The sequence below is a fragment of the Pleuronectes platessa genome, chromosome 7 (assembly GCF_947347685.1).
Source record: "Pleuronectes platessa chromosome 7, fPlePla1.1, whole genome shotgun sequence".
NCBI lineage: Eukaryota > Metazoa > Chordata > Actinopteri > Pleuronectiformes > Pleuronectidae > Pleuronectes > Pleuronectes platessa.
In genome coordinates this window covers 27321889-27340891 of record NC_070632.1, presented here as the reverse complement: position 1 = coordinate 27340891, position 19003 = coordinate 27321889, and the positions used below count along the sequence as shown (strand labels likewise).

The 19003-nt window shown below is 40.1% G+C and overlaps 3 protein-coding genes and 1 long non-coding RNA gene across 8 annotated transcripts; 3 read left to right on the top strand and 1 right to left on the bottom strand.

Annotated features, from left to right (window-relative positions):
- The first annotated feature begins 442 nt into the window (after nt 1-442).
- LOC128444842 (palmitoyltransferase ZDHHC7) lies at nt 443-6758 on the top strand. 5 transcript variants are annotated; one of them, XM_053427507.1, is made up of 7 exons: nt 443-643; nt 3022-3342; nt 3459-3583; nt 3824-3920; nt 4556-4637; nt 4787-4917; nt 5967-6758. In XM_053427507.1, exons 2-7 carry the CDS (start codon nt 3028-3030, stop codon nt 6144-6146), a joined length of 930 nt encoding a protein of 309 aa, XP_053283482.1. In that variant the 5' UTR covers nt 443-643; nt 3022-3027; the 3' UTR covers nt 6147-6758. The 5 variants fall into 5 exon arrangements, with proteins under 5 accessions (XP_053283482.1, XP_053283481.1, XP_053283483.1 ...); XM_053427506.1 differs by having other exon boundaries at nt 3019-3342; XM_053427508.1 differs by having other exon boundaries at nt 443-718; nt 3019-3342.
- Nucleotides 6759-6891: 133 nt separating this feature from the next.
- On the top strand, nt 6892-10189 carry tmed6 (transmembrane p24 trafficking protein 6). Its single transcript, XM_053427509.1, has 4 exons — nt 6892-7347; nt 8463-8589; nt 9005-9180; nt 9358-10189. The coding sequence occupies exons 1-4, from the start codon at nt 7108-7110 to the stop codon at nt 9583-9585; spliced, it is 771 nt and encodes a 256-aa protein (XP_053283484.1). The 5' UTR covers nt 6892-7107; the 3' UTR covers nt 9586-10189.
- On the bottom strand, nt 7309-13911 carry LOC128444845 (uncharacterized). Its single transcript, XR_008339189.1, has 3 exons — nt 13770-13911; nt 9336-9589; nt 7309-9100 (listed from the first exon to the last, which is right to left on the bottom strand). It is a non-coding gene; the product is annotated as an uncharacterized LOC128444845 (long non-coding RNA).
- Nucleotides 13912-15413: 1502 nt separating this feature from the next.
- Nucleotides 15414-18270, top strand: LOC128445000 (transmembrane emp24 domain-containing protein 6-like). Its single transcript, XM_053427737.1, has 4 exons — nt 15414-15620; nt 16754-16880; nt 16958-17112; nt 18049-18270. Exons 1-4 carry the CDS (start codon nt 15414-15416, stop codon nt 18268-18270), a joined length of 711 nt encoding a protein of 236 aa, XP_053283712.1.
- The last annotated feature ends 733 nt before the right edge of the window (nt 18271-19003 follow it).

Sequence of the window (19003 nt, the reverse complement as noted above, 5' to 3'; positions counted from 1 at the left end):
TACTCCAGTAACTGATCTGGGTTTTAATTTGGACAGTGTTTATACTAAATGAAGATGATTGTCTCTGGGTTCGAGCAGAGGTCTGGTTGTAGATGTATTTAACTTAGACAGACAGGGTCTGGTTATAAAACGCTGAGAAGCTTTCATAGAGGCGCTGGTGATCGGAACCATGGAGGGGAAACAATTCCTCCAAATCAAACGGGGCGAAATGGACGGGAGGGCAGAAAATACATGACAATATATGAGATGAATCAACGTTTTTAAATATCTTTCCAAAGTGCGTAAAATACAGGTCTTAGTGAAATGAAAGAAGAACCCGTTATTTCTCCTCACCCTTGGTGGAAGAAGAACGGCAGCTACCCTGCCTCTGATTGGCTTACCCTGATATTCCTCCTTAAGCGTAGCCAATCATCGTGCCTCTTTATTAAACCTAAGCCAATCACCGTCAGGGCAGGGGCGGTTGCTCCTGGGAAGAAAGAGCTTGTAGAATAGTGGTCATTATTTATTTGTCAACCTTTTAAAAACGCCGAAAAGTTAATATGGTGCTGCTCGTGTCCACAACGTGAGGGTTTTCTACCGTCAGCTGGAAAATGAAAGGTCCTGCAGTTTCCGTCGCGGCTGTTGTGTGCGTTTCCATTGCCAGGTGAGGACCCTGAAAACCATCCACAGCCTCCCGAGCTAACGACATGACAGCTGGACGTGTTAGCAGCGAGGGCAGGTTAGCTACTTGGCTGCCTCGCGTGCACTGCTGTGTCTCTCTGGTGCCTCTGGTGTCGTAGTGTAAAGATACCTGCTTTATTTAAAGCTGCACTTTGTCTCGTATACTGTGCCTCATCCATTCAGCTGTTGGGCGCTGTCTGGCGTGTTATGCTAACGTTACTTAGTACTGAGCTAAGTAATTTGTACTTTCCTGCAGTATTTCTATTTCAGAATCAGCATCGTGTGTCATGTTTGTGTGTTAACTGCGCTCATTGTCCTTAACAAACAGTCCACAGTAAAAAGAGACTGCAGAATAAACATAACTGCTATGTGCAAATAGAGTGAAAGTGAAGAAGACAGTAGTGCAACAGGACAAGAAGCTAAGCAGGGGTGGACATCAACATGTAACATCTGCATATGGACTTGTGAGCAGAGGACGGTGCAGATGCACGAACAAATATGGATTGTAATGTAAGATGAATTCTCTTTGTAGGCAACTCAATGGCTTCTTCTGTTTCACATTTGTAATTCAATCACAAGCCATAACCCGAGAAAGACTGCCGCCCATATTGTTTATTGCACAATTACACAACTTTTACCTTTTTATATTGCACATTTAGACAACCAGCCTTGTGGACATTTCATTTTTTTTTATTACATATGCTATTTCTATTCTATCAATGTCTTTCTAAATTCTTGTTTCTATTCTTATTTTTGGTTTCTTCCTTCATTTTTACTCTTCCCCTTTTCGCTGCTACTTCCTTGTGCTGCTAGTATGTGTATCTTATTTTATCTTATCGCGTAGCTACAGTTACTAGTTACTCTCCAGTGGTGCTGAAGCAAGTAGTCAAATTATTAGTTCATAGATAACAGAGACTGACCATTTTCATATTTAAATAACCATTTAAGTAATGTTCAATCTAAAGTACTGCACAGACGATGGTACCTGGGTCTTAACCACCTGTTAACCATCTGATAACCCTCAGAATTTAATTCTGCAGCCTTATTTATTATAGTTTCCTCTAATCTCTGTATTTATTGTAAAATTTGTGTTTGCTTTGGTTTCAAACTGATATTTAAGTGAAACCTTGTGGATAGATTAGACATGTGCAAAGTTAAATGACAAGGGCCCCAAATAAATACTGCTCTCTCCTTTGATTCACAAGTAAAAGATATTAGAAAACACAAGTTTAATGAACCTTTGTGAACAGTGAAAGGTAAAGCTAACTGCTCTGTTTCAATCATAGACAAACCGAAAAGGTTTAAATCTTATTCAGCAACAGTACAACTTTATTCTGCTTTCCACAGCGATGTAACCCAGATTGAAAATAGCCTGTGACTCCATGGAGCGAAATGAAGAATAGATAATGTCATAAAGTAGAGTCCCTTCGAAGTAAGTTTGTATCATCCTGAGTCTGCACTCAAGCGGTTTCTCTCTTTCACTGCAAACTACATCTGCAGCAATCTACAATAGATCTGCAGTAATTCTCTCTGTCAAGGAGGTTAGGTATTCTGATTGTTTTGAAACTAGGTGGAAGAATTGTGTATGGAACAAGGAAGAACTCCAGACAAATGGGCTCATTCAGAAATCTTTTATCTCTTTAACAGTGGGAGATAGGACATTCTGGTCACTGAATTCTTAGGAATTCATTCATGGTTGTTGATTAAATAAATAACGCATATTTGAGGAAATGATACCCATGAGTGTGTACACATCTAGTGTGGCTTGATTGAATTTTAAGAGGACTTTTAGGCCTTGGTAGAGGCGTGCGCTCTATTGAGTGCCATTCTAGTTATCTGATTGATTGCTGAGTCAATCAATAGAAAAACCAATTCTTTAAGAAAAGAAGTGTGTGTTTTAGATTGTTGGTCAGATAAAATAAGATAATTCTGGCAGTAATTTTGTAACATGTTGGAAGCAAAACAATAAATTTATCAATTGAAGAAAATAGATAGGTGAAAACAGTCGCAGTCAGTGGCAGCTGTAACCTAAAACTAACATACATCCATGCTTGTGATAGTGCAGAGCTCGTGTCCTTTGCTGCTGTTTTAATGTATCTTGCGTCATGGCAAGGTTAATTCTTTCAAAGTAACTGTGAGTAATTTGAAAGGCATTATATATTATTTAAATTATTTACTGTATGTTAAACCTCTGACAAGCGATATCATTGTTATGTCAATTGAACTGCAGTTGATATACTTTACCTAGCAACCAATGAATAAAACCAACGACAGGGTCGTAAATAAAAAAAGTTTGGGTTCGGCAAAAATGTTTATTAATAGCATCTGAAATCCACATTTGTCTTGTGTTACTTCCAGCAGGGCACAATGTCCTCAAACCAGCGTATGAGGGACATGGATCAACAGCACCCCCTGCTGGACAGGGAGAAGGAAGAGGAGGAGGAGGTGGTTGAGAGAAGTTTCCACAGCGAGGGCAAGCAGCTCTGGTTCATCCAGGACTGCTGCGGCATGGTGTGTGCCTTCATCACCTGGTTCCTGGTCTTCTTTGCCGACTTTGTTGTCACCTTCGTTATGCTGCTTCCCTCCAGGAGCTTCTGGTACGCTGTGATCAATGGGGTGGTCTTCAACAGCCTGGCCGTGCTGGCGTTGGCCTCCCACCTGCGCACCATGCTGACTGACCCAGTGAGGAGGCCGAGTTTTCTTTTTATAGAGAAATTAGAGGAACTTTGTTGCAATTCAAGTGTGATATGTTTACCATCTCCTCTGTCAATCCTCTCTTTCCACCCTCCTCTTCTCAGGGAGCTGTTCCAAAAGGAAACGCCGATAAGAAATACTTGGAGAGTCTGCAACTGAAGCCAGGAAATGTCATCTACAAATGTCCAAAATGCTGCAGCATCAAACCTGAGAGGGCTCATCACTGCAGGTAGTGACCCGATGTTTTTTCTTACCTGCTGAAGACAGTTGCTTCGAGCTGTCTGAGACAGCTGGTGAGCTCATTGACATATGGGAATTTAACAAAAACGTAAATAAACTATTTGTTATGCCGGGGCAGATTATTCGACCATGTGTGCCATCTTTGGGGTTGTTTTTTGTCTGTTTGTGGTTATTTTGTGTCACTTTGAGCACAGAAAGTAAATGATGGTGTCATGCTCTTCTTCTATAGTATCTGTGAGCGCTGCATCCGAAAGATGGACCATCACTGTCCCTGGGTCAACAACTGTGTCGGAGAGAAGAACCAGCGCTTCTTCGTCCTCTTCACTGTTAAGTTCATTTTCAAGTCCAGGTTATTTGACCTTCTTTTGCAGACACTTCTAGAAAGGAAAACCAGGAAAGTATACGTTATGAAAAAGCGCTGAAATTTTTGTAACGTAAAATGGCAGATTTCCAGAGGATTGAGGGCACCTATTTGCCTCAGATATTCATGTTGTCAGTGAGGTCAGCAGCTTAAAAGTAACTAAGAGAGCAGCTCTTTGGCCAAAAGTGTATCAGGGGAGGATAATTAGCAGAGAGTGCACATTTTAGAAGGAGTAGATGCTGGTGTTGATTTTAAAATGAAAATGAAAACATGGCTTGATAGTTATTTTCAGTCTGAATGTTTTTTTATCTTTTTCTGTCTATGTTCAGTCTCCTGAGTTGCCGACCTAAACTCTCTGAGACCAGTGACTTCTCCCTGATAGATTAAAGAAGTGATGTTGGTGATAGATTTGTGTGTAGATAAAGAGTAGAGTGTGTTTTTAGTGCTGTTGTATTTGTATGAATAGTTAGAAAGATAATCGGAGCTTCGTTATTTAGTAAGATTCTGCACAGCAGACTGAAAGTGATGAAAACTACTTCGAGGGGTCTATCACACTGCGAGATGAAGGCAGACGTTTAATACATTTTCTTCTTACCGCAGATGTACATTGCTGTAATCTCTGGTCACGCTCTGGCTCTCTGTGGATACCACTTCATCATGTGCATCAGAGTCCAGTGGAGAGGTTACCATCCCTATTTCTTCCTCAGTTTGGTTTTCTCTAATGAAAATATAATGCTTTTTACACACATTTGTGGTTTTTGAATACGATGTGATGTGGAGTCTGTTAAGAGAACTGTTACAGCAGCCTGCTTTTGTTTTGTCGTTGCACAGAGTGCAGCGATTTCTCTCCTCCAGCGACGATGATGCTGATGATCTTCCTCTGCATGGAAGGCCTCCTCTTCCTCACCTTCACAGCCATCATGTTCTGCACTCAGCTCCACTCCATCTGCAACGATGAGACGGTGAGGACTTATGTCTTACATTGTGTTTGTTATTGTGAGGTTTTAGTTCTCTGTGTGTAATGAGGCGCTATTAATGTATAATGTGGCTTTTATGTGTATGTTTACAACTCAATCACAAATGATCTTTCTAGAAATAATGCTTCAGCAGATATTCATACACAAAACCTTTTTTTTTATCTACTGAAATTTAGTCGTTAAAGAATAATGAGCAGGATGTGCTGATTGAGTGGGACATTTGACAGTGTTTAAACCAACTGCACTGTCTTTGCCCACTGGCATGAGTTTACTGTGATGAAGTGTGATACCAACATTGGAAAGTAAAGAATTTTGTAGAATATCTTCAATGTGCTTTTCACACTCTAAACCTTGTTCAGATGTGGTATTAACATGAGCCGACAGCTCTGAGCCTTAAATAAAAGCTGCCTTTGTCCATCATGTCTGAGAACTTGTTAAAGCTCAAAGAGAGATATTATTATAGCGCCAACCATCTTGGCCAATTTGGATGAACTGGAAGACCCCACTTCTTCTTTAAATACCAGGCCCTACAGTCTATGGGCTAGGCACAGGATGCAGATTACAATAGATTTTTGCGAACAAAAAAAAGGGGGGTATTTGAAAAATAGAGCTTGGAAGTGAGATCTAATCACAGGTGGTCACAGCAGACAGACCTCAAATGTAAATAGGTCCTCAGATTGACTTTAAATTATATTTTTATAAATATATATGTGAAGGTGATTGAATCTTATTTTTTCATAATTTAACTATTTTTCTTTCATTCATGGTCATTTTTCATGTGTTACTCAGAATCATAGTTTGGCTTCATTAAAACTTGATTAACAATAGTAACTCTTTGCTATGAAGATTCTCACTCAACGGGCAGTGGGTATATTCCTTTTTTCTCTGAATACCTTCTCACAGCACATGTAGATAAACCAACCTGGCTCCCAGACAGTAACCCACTGATGTGTAGTCTGTCTGCTCTGCAGATCATAATGATCCTCCAGATTCATATTCCTTGTGTAATTAGTTTGTGTGTCTTTATCTGTAAGGAGATTGAGCGTTTGAGGAACGAGAAGCCAACATGGGAGCGTCGGACTCGCTGGGCAGGCCTGAGGTCGGTGTTTGGAGGTCAGCCCTCCTTGCTCTGGATGAGCCCCTTCGCTGGACTCAGACTATCAAGCTTTCTACCTAAACGCACCTGGAGGGGTGGGGCAGAGTTCTCAGTCTGACTCAACTTATTCAAGCACCCCACAGAGATTGTACCTCCTTGTGGTGGTGGTGGTGAATCGAAACCAGCCACTGCAGTCAAGGCGCTGCAGAAAGTCCAGCTGGGCTCCACTCCTCTGTGTTGTCCCTCGGGCTTGAGGCTGTTTCTGAGCCAGAGGAAACTGGTTCAGTGTCTCTAAGCAAAAGCTGAGTCTCCATATCTGTCGCTTGTTGTCTGACCCTGTGAATAGGAAAGGTGGGGGAACATCATCCCAGCTGGGGGCAAAAAATATCTCTCCACCTACTCACAGGCCAAAGATGCAGGATATGTGAAGAATCTTTGTTGCTTCCACATGAATCATTCAAGCTTATGTGAGTGATTCAAATTTGGACACTAAATGTTTTTAAATCATAGATTAGTTTTGTCAAACTGTTGGGAACCACTCCTCTAAAGCATGTTTTTTAGTGTTTGTAATTGTTGATCTGTACTATAATGAAATGTAAAAAGCATGACAAATCTAATGAAAACACCAATTGAGTAGTTGCTGGAAATGTATCGTAAATCATTTTATTTCTCATCTTAATGAATATTGTTGTAAAAAAAAATAAAGTTGTTGTTACTGTGGGATTTTTAATGGTACATTTTTCATCAAACCTTCAAGGTTGTGTAAAATGAGATACCTGCTCCCAGTGCGTATCCTGTGTCTCTGTTTAGATCCTTGGATATGATTAGATCGGATTGTACCATTTGTTTTTACTTGTTGTTTCTTGGTAGAATCCCTATCCAGTATTCTGAGTTGTAGAGATCAGACGTTCTGATTGGATCTAACTTCAGCGCTTCATAGTGTTATTTCTCTATCAGTGCTGACTCCAGCTGTGAAGGCAGCCCAGTTTTCCCACAGATGGAGGCAACGTTTTTGTCCCAGTTAATCATTTCTAAACTCTCCATGCTGCCACACACACTCACTCTATCTCCACATTTCAATGAGTGAAGTCTCCAGTTTTTCAGACATGTTGTGGAGGATTCCCTTTATGTTTTTTATTCTGGTGTTATGGGCTCCAGTTCACAGTGGGCCCATGACAAACCTACACCCCAACATGACAGACCAGGAGCTGTTCTGGGGCGCCGACCAGTACGACTTCTCTGTGGTGCTCCGTGCTTCTGGGTTGGATTGTTTCTGGCACTTTGCTCACACTGGAGAACGATTCTACCTCAGCTACATGGTGAGATGAAAGGCAGAGGCCTCCATGTGTTTTTCTCGGCAACATGAACAGATTTATTTCAAAGGTGATTTAGTAAATCTTCTGTTATACCTATATATACCATACAATACAGGTACATTTTGTTATTATATAGATCAAAATATGTTCAAATGTTTATTTTTTACATATAATCATGTCATATTCAGGTGTCATTTTTTGTACATAATGTATATGTGTCGAAAGAATAGCAGTGTGTGATGTTTATGTAGTGTTAGTAGTAGTAATAATTTTTTACTACGACTAAGTAATATAACTGATATGTAGAATTAGATGTTAAGCTCTCTTATAATACCTAATCCTACATTTAAAAAAATGATGTCATATATACCCACTATAAATTAAATTAATTATCATGTGATAAGGAATTCTGCAGATAAAATTTAATTCTCTACCACTAGATGGTGCAAGTTCTGTGAAGGTCTGTTTATGTCTCTACACATTGTAATGTAGTAAAATACTACTGTCTGGGTTCTGTATTCTTGAATTACAACGATTACCCAAACAATTTTAACACTTGCATTTCAGACATACGAAGAGCTCATGGGGTCAGGGAAAGGAAGAGCGTGCATCATGCACACATGCTCACCATGCACACATGCTCACCACATTTACATTTGGCATAATGGTAGCATCAGATGAATGATCAGGAGTTCACTATCCTCAGAAACTTGCAAAATAAATAAGATTAAAGTTTCCAAACCCCTCCTGTTGTGTGAATATGAGTTGATTGTTGATGGAGATAAACAGCCTGAACAATGTTTCTTTCATCCAGTCATGTGATAGATATTCCCTTCTCCTCTTGTTGCTCCTCACAGATCTGATGTTTTCATTCATTTCATTAGGTTTTTGTTGTGATGCCATCATTCCAGCTCAGCAAAGTGTAAAAACTCAGGATTCAAGCTATGAGATTAATATTTCAGTAGTTACGGAGCTTGTATATCAGATACTGTGTCTTGGTCTGGAACATCAAACTGGTGCCCCTTTCTTTGAGAGACACGACTGCACTATATCGTCATCAAACCTTGTCTGGTTAACAGTTTAATTTTCTACATGTCTTCTTTCTGTTTTGTGTGTAGGTCCAGTGGGTGACGGGAGTCGGCCATGACAGACACCTGTCCGTCACAGTCAATGCCCCTGGTGGTCTGTTAGTGGCAAATATTGATGATGCGAAGGGTCAGATTAACTTCAAGGCTGAGGAAACAGGTCTGTCTGTCTGTCCATAGGTGAACCAGTATGTCCCTCTGTCCTTCCGTTCATACATCTCACAACAACAAAATATTGCTAAAATCTCACCACAAGACTACATAAAAATAGAAATGGTTGACTTTAAAACAAAGGAGCTCCATAAGGTAAATAAAAGAAAAAGAAGACCTAACTGATGAATGGCGTAAAAAACCTCCACACACAAAAACTTCCTGGCATCAGATAACATTTTTTAAATTTTACCCACCCCTCCATAGGCATAATGGTGAGTAGATAGTGATAGTGAATTTTAATTTCTGGGGGAACTATTTCTTTAGGTTGAACTGCATTTTGCCCCATTCGTAAGTCACACACACACAGAAATACTTTATACTGTGTGCACTTAAAGTATATTGTCACTTCTCCTTCCCTCCAGGTTTCTATCAAATGTGTTTCAGCAACTTCCACAACCGCTTTGGCAGCATGCAGGTCTTCCTCAGCTTTGGTGTTTACTACGACGGCCACCAGGACCCTGCCAGGAGCAAAGAAGAGGAAAAGAAGAAGACAGAAGAAGTCAGCCAAGAACTGAACAACACACTGAGCATCATAGAGGTAACACAGAACTGTTATAGTTGTAATGGTTTTAGGGCCTCCTAGGGGTGTTATACTCAGGAGATTACTAATAGACCAGTAGAAGTGAATGGGGTAATAAAGGCAGCAGTAACATTAGTATTTTCAAGATCTATCTGGTACTTTTAGATACAGACCTGTGTGTTGCTGCTGTTGCAGGATGCGACTCATAAAGTGGAGAACCACATCTTCCACGTCTTCCGCTACTACAGCTTTGGTCGCATGGGGAAGAGCGCCGACTACTTCCTGCTGCTGTCCAACTCACAGTACATCACCTGGTGGTCGACAGCCCTCAGCCTCCTCATCGTCACCTCCGGGTATCTGCAGCTCCTCTTCCTCAAAAGACTCTTTGTCAGCAAGACCGAGGACGAGAAGCCGCGCTGCTGAAACACTCCGTGTCACAGTTCACAGTCAGAAATACCAACAGATCTGACTTCCAAACACATGGTGGACCTGAATCCACTCATTAAACTAAAAGGCTCTGGAAGCCATTTTTCTTTCTGGTGTTGTATTTTTGTCCTTGAACTTCTATACACAATATAATAAGACATTCAGATAATAACATGAACAGTTTGAGATGTTTTCCTTATGCCAGTAAAACCACCAGCAGGTGTAGTCTAATCAAGACTCATTTCCAAGACTCAGCTCCTTTCAGGAACCACTAGAATCAGTTCAACAATATGATGCAATAAAGGATTTGAACCAAAACATGACTGAATGGTCTTCTTCCCTGGTTTTGAGAACCTGAAGTGCTGTAACTTCTATTTGTAATTCTTAATTTTTGTAGGTGACCATATGATTTTGGGCCTGTTCCCTTTCCTTTGGTGTGTCCTTGTTTTTCTTTGCATATAAAAGGTCTCTTAATTCATAAAGAGCAAAGTTCTTGGAAATGGGAAAAATCTCTGTACCTGTGGAGCCTTGAAATGCCTTTTTCTGCATTCCTGACATGTTACCCGGAAGTGAAAGTAAACATGCGAGTTAGAAAGATAATAAAAACCTAAATTAGTGATTGTGTCAATAAATCTTTACTTATGCAACATTAATAAATGTATGATTTGTTCCTTTATTTTCATTTGCACATAGAATACCTAGAACAGCACGTATTAGTAGCCAAATTAATATACAGTTGCAATCAGAAAGATTCAACCCCCTCACCTCAAAAGATATTATAGTGATTTGGATGACAGATAATGACAATAAATTACAAAAAACCTCATTAAACAAGAACAAATATTTATTGATACATATTTGAGTTATTTTGACAACAGAAGTTGACTTAACTTTGAAGTTCAAATGAAAACTGTAACTCTTTTAACACATGTGCATGTGCAGTATTATTCAACCCCCAGCTTCAGTACTTTGTGGCGCATCCTCTAGCTTTTATAACTTCTTATTAACGTTTTCGGTAAGTGCGGATCAAGCTTCTAACACCTCTCCATCAGAATCTTTGCCCATTTTTCAAGTGCAAAAGCCTCAAGCTCAGTGATGTTTGATGGCTTCCGTGCTGCAACTGTCTTCTTTAAATCCCACCAAAGATTTTCACTCAGATTTGAATCTGGTGACTGTGAATGCCACTCCAGGACATTCCAGGATATTTTTCTCAACCAAGCTTTGGTGGACTTGGAGGTTTAGCTTTGGATCATTGTCTTTCTGGAAAGTCCAATGATCACCAAGGTTTAATTTGTCAACAGAAGGTATCACATTCCTTTTTTAAAATTGTATGGTATTTCTGATCATCCGTGATGCCATTATCTGATGTCAACGCGATAAAGGATCCGCCATTATTATAACGATCAGCCCGCATGATATAAAATCCGCCATACTGGATCCACCATTGCGACCTCTGATACGCGATCCACAAATCTTAATCTATGATGATGTGGCCACAGCTGTGGCCCTGGATCTAAGGGCGATAAGGCAAAGAGACTCCAGGGAAGGGCTCAAGTCAGTAACATGCACTGATGAGATGTGACTTACTTCGATGTGATAGGGATTAAGAAGAGGAAGAAGAAGCTGGAAGGAGAAGCTCCGTGTGTCATGTGTCTTAAATTCCCTTTGCGTCTTAGCGTCATCAGGGTTTTTTGCCTTGTTATCAATGATACAATGATACAGGCCGAACTTGGGGGTACACTGAGGCTCAAGGTAAATCTGACTGGCTACTGGTTTGTATGGTAGTATGATGAAATCCATGTGGCCCACTCAGTAGATCAGACATCAATACCTCTATGCCTTTTTAAACTAAACGCTTCCTATTTTAGAACATAGGTCAAGTTACGTTCTGCCGCACTAATTAATGCATACCGCCAGTTGATGTTATCGACCTTCTAGACCTATAGCAGCATAACTAAGAGCAGGTCTAAGACTGGACCAGCTCTAACTATAAGCTGCCTCCCAAACTGAAAGTGGTAGATTATTCCAGAGCAGAGGGGCTTGATAACTGAAAGCTCTGGCTCCTACTCTACTTTTAGAGACTTTAGGGACGACAAGTAAGCCTGAGTTCTGGGAGCAGAGTGCTCTAGTGGGTTGATAGGGTACTAACAGCTCTTTAAGGTAAATTGAATTGAATTGAATTTTAAATTCTAGAGTTAACCGGAAGCCAGTGTAGCGATGCAAATACGGGAGAAATGTGTTCTCTTTTCTTGGTTCTCGTCAGGAGACGGTTGGTTTAATTAGTGTTTTAGACATTTGGTAACATGAAAGGCTGTTGGCCTGCATGTGAGGTTAACTAGAACTTTAACTTAACAATTAAAGTTCTTATGACACAATGTGGGATATTTATAATCACCTCAATTCCAATCAAAATCAAAGGCTTCTCTCCAAATGCTTGTCTCGATATTTTTGACATCTGTGTGATTTTGTTGTTATGGAAATTCTAACTGTCAGCTATTCCTTTTATGTAATGTTTTTCTACTCCATGAAATGTATTTAGCATTATGTGCATGAACCCCCTTGACCTTGTAAGAAGCAAAATATCTGCGCCCAGAAGCCCTGGCGCTGATTCAGTGCTAATTGCGTAGTGTGGGAGCTGGTGGAGGGATCTTGGATGAAAGGTTTTTATCTTTTCTGACGAAAGTGGTATGCGCAGAATATCATTAATATACAAAAGAGTTAACTGTTCTTTGTCAGACTTCTGCATCACACTGTGATGTTGAGAGCTCTGTCCTATTCAGAATATTGACTCTGATATATTCTGATAGATTCCTGGTTATATTTCATTAAATAGACTCTTTAGGTTTTTTTGCTATATTCTCTGTTGTATTTCCTGCTACAATTAATTCACTAAAGACATTTCGATCTAAGAATTCATATATAATTTCTCTCACCAAGAATTTCAGCCTCATTTGTCACCTACTCTGACAGGCAGGCATGAAACCTGGTAATGCTTCGACAGCAGGGCACCGTCGCTGGTGTGGTGATAAACCAGTTGAGTTCGGATTACAATGTCCCACATGAGGTGAATTGAGTATAAGGAGCTAACAATTACTTTCAAATACATCTCTGTGCTGGTGTAGTCCCACAAGCAGTCTATGCAGTGTCCATAGAATTTGTAGAACAAAGTATAAATGCACTGCAACAGTTTCAGTTTCTTCAGCCTGCACAGCTGCATCTCACATGACTCTTCATTAACATCCACCTTCAGGTAAACTCTCTTTTGAAAGTGTGGTATACTTTAGAAAATCTCTGTATAGATTGTGTAATGTATTATATTATAATACATGATACACTATATCATATACTGTTGATTTAAGAATATCTCTCTAAATCACATTTTGAAGCAGAATAGGATAAAAATATAATATACAGTACCAGTCAAAAGTTTGGATACACCTTCTCATTCAATGTTTTTTCTTTCTTTCTTACCTGTTAATTGAAAACCATTTCAGGTGACTACCGCATGAAGCTGATTGAAAAAAGGCCAAGAGCAGCAAAGCTTTCATCAAAGCAAAAGGTGGCTAATTGCTTTGATGAATCTAAAATATAAAACCTATTCTGGTTGGTTTATAGTTTTTTTGTTTACCCCGTAATTCCATATGTGTTCCTCCATAGTTTGGATGTCTTCAATATTAATCTGCGATGTAGAAAGAAAGAAAAAAAGAAAGTCCAAACTTTTGATTGGTACTGTATATAATTTTATTTTGTTTGTTTTATGTTCGATGTAATGTCTTTACAATGACTTTTTTGCTGATGACCCTTGTTTTATCACCCCCACAAACACCATTCAAATAAATGCGAGGGTTATGTTTTTTTTACATAAGGTGGTTTTAAGTTTTTTTCCTTATCGTGCTTCTGTCCACAAGCACGTTTGTCTGGCAAAGACCTGCCCATAGACAGACCCAAATATCAACAAAAGCACAATTTTTACAACTTAATTTAAGGCTGCAACAGTGGCTCAAACATGCAACACTCGAACCAAGACTCTCAAACAGTTTAACTACCATTTTTACTGCAAAGAAAGTCTGGGCTATAACAAAGAACAAGACAGGACAATGATACAAAAACCAGAATGAACACTTTCAGTTTTACCTTGACACCCACAGTAAACAAGCAAAGTAAAAAACATATAAACTCACTCCGCCGGTTTCTGTGGAATGTGAATGGTGCACTCCGACAGTCACTTTCGGTCAACCACTGAGTTTATGAGAAACCCCGCCCCTTTTTGTTCCGCCAGGAGGGAGCTCTGTGTCTCTCTGTGATGTCCTGATTGGCAGCAGATCATACCTTAAACATCAGAAAGAAACAAGACAGACTGCAGTCAGCGTGCCATACATAAAAGCAGTACACACTACAGTATTTTCATAGTATAAAACCACATTAGATAGGGACAAACGCATTTCCTCAAAACTCAATCTAATATACTTGGTATCTTTGAACATTCTTTTGATGATGAAAATGTGTCTACAGATCTGTAAATGTGTAAACAAATGTTAATGTGTACATAGATCTGTAAATGTTTACAGAGTGTTTTAGCTCTTTCCCATTTAAACAGTTTATTCGTACTGATTGATTTGAATAATCATAATATATTTTGCCTCTCAGATTTTTCTTTCAGCTTTACATAGAGCATATTGAAAAAATCTTGGGCTAATGCAGGAGTATCTCCTGGATGGCGGCTGATGCGAAATCCAAAAAGATTCTGCGAGGTGTCGACATCTCGCAGAAAGAGTCAAGGATCTAGAACAGTTGGTTGAGGGCATTAACCAAAGGGGACCAGGCCAGATCTCCCCAAATGTGAAAAAAAAACTTTCGAAACTCTCCATGACTCTGACTGCAGGCCATGAGTTGGTCAAGAAATGTGCCAGGACAAGATTAGCGAACCTGGTGAAGTGTCGAAGTGAGCTCAAGGCCTGAGAGACACCTATCACATCCTAGCTGGTGCTGCACAGGTTGATCCATGGAGTGCGAAGAGGGGGACTCCAGGATTATTAATCCGAAGATGATGACGACTAGGATGATGGATTGGGGCACCTTGGTTCCATGGCCCCTGCACGTTATTCTCCTGATGCAGCTCCCTCTCTGTGTCACGATGCAGCAGCCCCAAGGCCTCAACCCACCACAGCTACGTATGCTGCTGTGGTAGAGGTGGACAGTAACGGTGTGTGTTATAAAGAGCCCTACTTTCTTGCTCAGTGATTTAAGGAGGTTCTGTATGTTGGTCATAGTTCTTAAGGTGATTAGAAGTCTTGAATATAAACAGATCTTGTTTTAGGGCACTTGCAGATATAATCTATTCGTTGGTTTCTTTTGGGAGAAAATTGGTGATTAAATAAATGATTGAGTACTGAATAGGACTGTTTTTTTGCTTTTTAAATGAGTAAGAACCTATGAAGAAAGTGACATGGGTGTAAACAGTCGATAAGTGTAACATTATGTTATTTCCCTTGTTACTAAATCCAAATAAATGACTCTGTCTCTGTTGTAAACTCTTTGTGACTTCATATATGGCTCTGAGCTGAACTGAAGACTTGAATCATAAAACAACTATATAATTTCTTCAATAAAAAAGTTTACTAAGTCAGCACTGAGTGAGCATCATGAACCATGGTAAAGCGTTACTGATTAATGCTGTCCAAATACAAGTGATGATTTTGTTAAATTTAGACTGATATGTTATCAACATACATTGTTGGGACTGAGAGTTTGTAATCGTGGTTGATAATTTTCCCTTCACTCTAGAAAGGAGAACGCAGCGTCCTTCTCCTCCTCAGACTGCAGCCATGCTGCTGAACACTCTGCTTATGGTAATACTGAGCTCTCAGTGCATCTGGGCCAGAAAGTCTGAACCCTCCCTCAGCGAGGGGGACACCGTCGGATTGTTCAGGGGATCAGACAAATATGACTTTGCCATCGAGGTTTCTGCTGAAGGAATGGAGTGTTTCTGGCACTTTGCCCACCAGAGTGGAAGCTTCTACTTCACATATATGGTGAGGATTTTCACAGTAAACTGGATTTCATCTTGACTGCAGAGATACATACGTCTTTAATCATTGGTGCTGTAATAAAATAAATGCACACCAGGAGATGGGCCTGTGCATTTGTGTATTTTAGGCTTATCTCATTGACTCTCAAGGTGACTAAGGTGACTTCTAATCATGTGATTGTTACAGAATAAGAGATAGAAAAAAGTTTCGAAAATGTGATAAAAATACATAGCAGCCCAGGTGGAGATTTTAGATTTTTAAGCAGTGTTCTGTGACTAATTTGTGGTGACCCACAAAGTAAAAGGCAACCATCGGCATGAACTCATATATCCATCTCAGGTTCTGCTTCTGAGCCTCACTGTTGTGTCTGTGGTAAGAAACATAGACAAAATGATATAATCTGTCCAATGTTGAGTAAATACCAGAAAACTGTAGCAGTGCTTTTAGCTGTGTCTAGTTTGATCACATTAAAGGTGCAGTATGTAAGTTGTGTCTGCTGCCTGGTTGGAAGCAGGTGGGGGTGATGGTACCTTGTCGAGAGCTTCAGCCATTGTTGCATTTACAAGACAAGATGTTAGACATAACTGCAACTCGTGACATTACAAGATGGCCAGGCTAACTTTGTTAGCCTGCCAACTTCAATAGTTACAATCCAAAGTTGGGATTGGTGTTGTTTTCCACCTTTGTAGAAAAGCTCTTTAAGAACAAAGGATTGATGTTTGATGCAGAACTCACAAAACTCCTGGTAGATTGGTAAGTAAACAATTGTTAACAACCTGGTCCGTCACACTTCACCCTGACTTTATCTGAAGTAGATCTTTCACTGGTTTTTATCAAATCATATCAGCAATTCCACCCTTTCTAAAAACATTCAGAAGATTTTAATTTAGCTCACCGATAAAATTATCGACTAAATATGCATTTTTTATTTATATTCTAACACAGCTTCAATAAGTTGTGTTAGCAATGGAATATGAAGCACCTCTTCAGATCCGGATTTTCACAATTAGTAGATATATAGTAAGAAACAGTTAGTTCATCACCAACCTTCTTGTCAATCCAAGACATGTGAGTTTGTCTCTGCATGTGTTTATTTTGTCTTCTGAGAGTTTTAGTGTGTATCTCTGAACTCACAGGTACAGTGGGTGACAGGGATGGCCAACAATCACCGGCTGTTTGTGACGGTCAACTCACCAGAGGGCGTTCTGGTGGCGTCACACAACGAAGCCGTTGGTCAATTGAATTTCCAGACTGAGTTGACAGGTAGGATCAATCTCCACCATCCATTATATACTCTACTGTATATTTCCTCTAAAGTTACTGTAGTCTCCTCCTGATAGGTTTTTACCGAATGTGTCTTGGGAACCACAACAACCAATTTGGAGGAATCAGGGTCTTTCTGAGCTTCGGTGTCATCTACAAAGGATCGGAGCAATCAAAGAGAGATCTGGAGGAAGGGCACAAAGTCCTCAACAGCACTTTGACTGGTATTGAGGTATGAGTCTCAATTCAAGTCTATATGGGTATTATAGGCTTAATTGTGGCTTGCTTTATACAATGACATTCTGAGATTTACATGAATCCTGCTCTGATGGGAGCTTTTTAGTTCACACAACAGAAAGTAAATGTGATGCAGGGTTGTACATGTGCAGTGTTCCAATGCAGGGATGGAAAGTAAAGGCTGGCAAACGCAGAGAAAGCAAGTCATTACTTTCCCTTTCCCTTTTATTTGGTTTCTACATATTTACACATTTTAGATGTATGTTTAGATATCGACCTTTTGTGTCAGCAATAAAGCTGAATTGAATTGATTGAAATAGTAGAATGGGTAGCAACCAGTGGGTCAGTTGTGTAAAGCAGGTATGGGTGACTGAAGTGTGTGTGGAAGGCAGACAAAAAATAAAAAAAACATGCTGCTGTCGGGGGTCGCGGGGGGCCAGCCACCACCAGAGAGAGCGAGGCATGAATGAGGCAAGGCACTGAAGGTCAGAGCAGGCTGGGCCCAGGAGTGCGCTGATGCAGCAGACGTCACCTACAGCTCAGAAGAATACGCCAAGTATCCAGATGAGGGTGGAGGGGGTCGTCACAATGACTCGTTGGGAGAGAAGAAAAAACTGCTGCACCCATCTGGTTTTATTTTGTAGGATTTTCTTAGTTTGTGAAATAAGAGGTAAATAAATGAAACAGTCTTTGAGCATTTTGTAGAGGAAATCACTGCTGACAGCTTAAATATATCTGACCAGGTGGGCTACTTCTATTTTTTAAGAGACAAGACAAATTATAAATACTATTAGTAATCCAATAGTTAAGGTATCCAAAGGAATTCTGTTATTGCTTTGATAAACCTTAACATTTTCAGTTTTTTCACATATCGCACTAAATATCACAAATTTAAGTGATATTTAACAAATAAATACACTGTCTGTTTCAGGAGAGTGTACAGAGGCTCCAGAATGAGATCTTTCACATGTGGCATCATTACAATTTTGCTCGCATGAGGAAAGGGAAGGATCACTACCTCCTCCTGTCCAACCTCAGCTATGTCAACTGGTGGTCGGCGACCCAATGTCTCATCATCCTCCTGTCTGGATACCTGCAGCTCCTTGTCCTCAAGAGACTCTTCCACACAGACACCAGTAGGCCGAGATGCTGAGAGCCGAACATGCACATGCTGGAATAGCTGCTTAAAACCCCTGTAATGATTTTCTCTTATCGAATACTTAAATTAATTCCTGCAACATTTGGTAAATGGTGTGTATAAATATCCTCTCTCTCTCTCTCTCTCTCTCTCTCTCTCCCTCTCTCCCTCTCTCTCTCTCTCTCTCTCTCTCTCTCTCTCTCTCTCTCTCTCTCTCTCTCTCTCTCCCCCTCTCACACACACTCATTTTGTAGAGGAAACTCTCTCTCTCTCTCTCTCTCTCTCTATATATATATATATATATATATATATATATATATATATATATATATAGGGGGAGAGATAAAATGGAGCCACTCAAAGAGCTTTATAGAACACAATACTTTGGCATCTATGTGCAGCATCTATGTGCAGGTAGGAATATAAAAAATATTATAATATCGACACAAAAAGTCAAACTAATTAAAATACCTACCTAATACACTTTTAATCTGAGACACAGGTCGGGGGTTTCCTGATTGCTGTCAGGAGACGTGGGCACTGCCACGCACACACACACACACACACACACACACACACTCACACACACACACACACACACGGCGTCACCTGAACACACAGACACCACTCACTCACATCACATTAACCTCAAAACTCAGACAGCACAATATCTGGCAACCCAAATGCGGCTCTAATATTACTTGCAGAAACTTCAGGTCGAACTTAACATTGCTGGTAGTGTAAAACA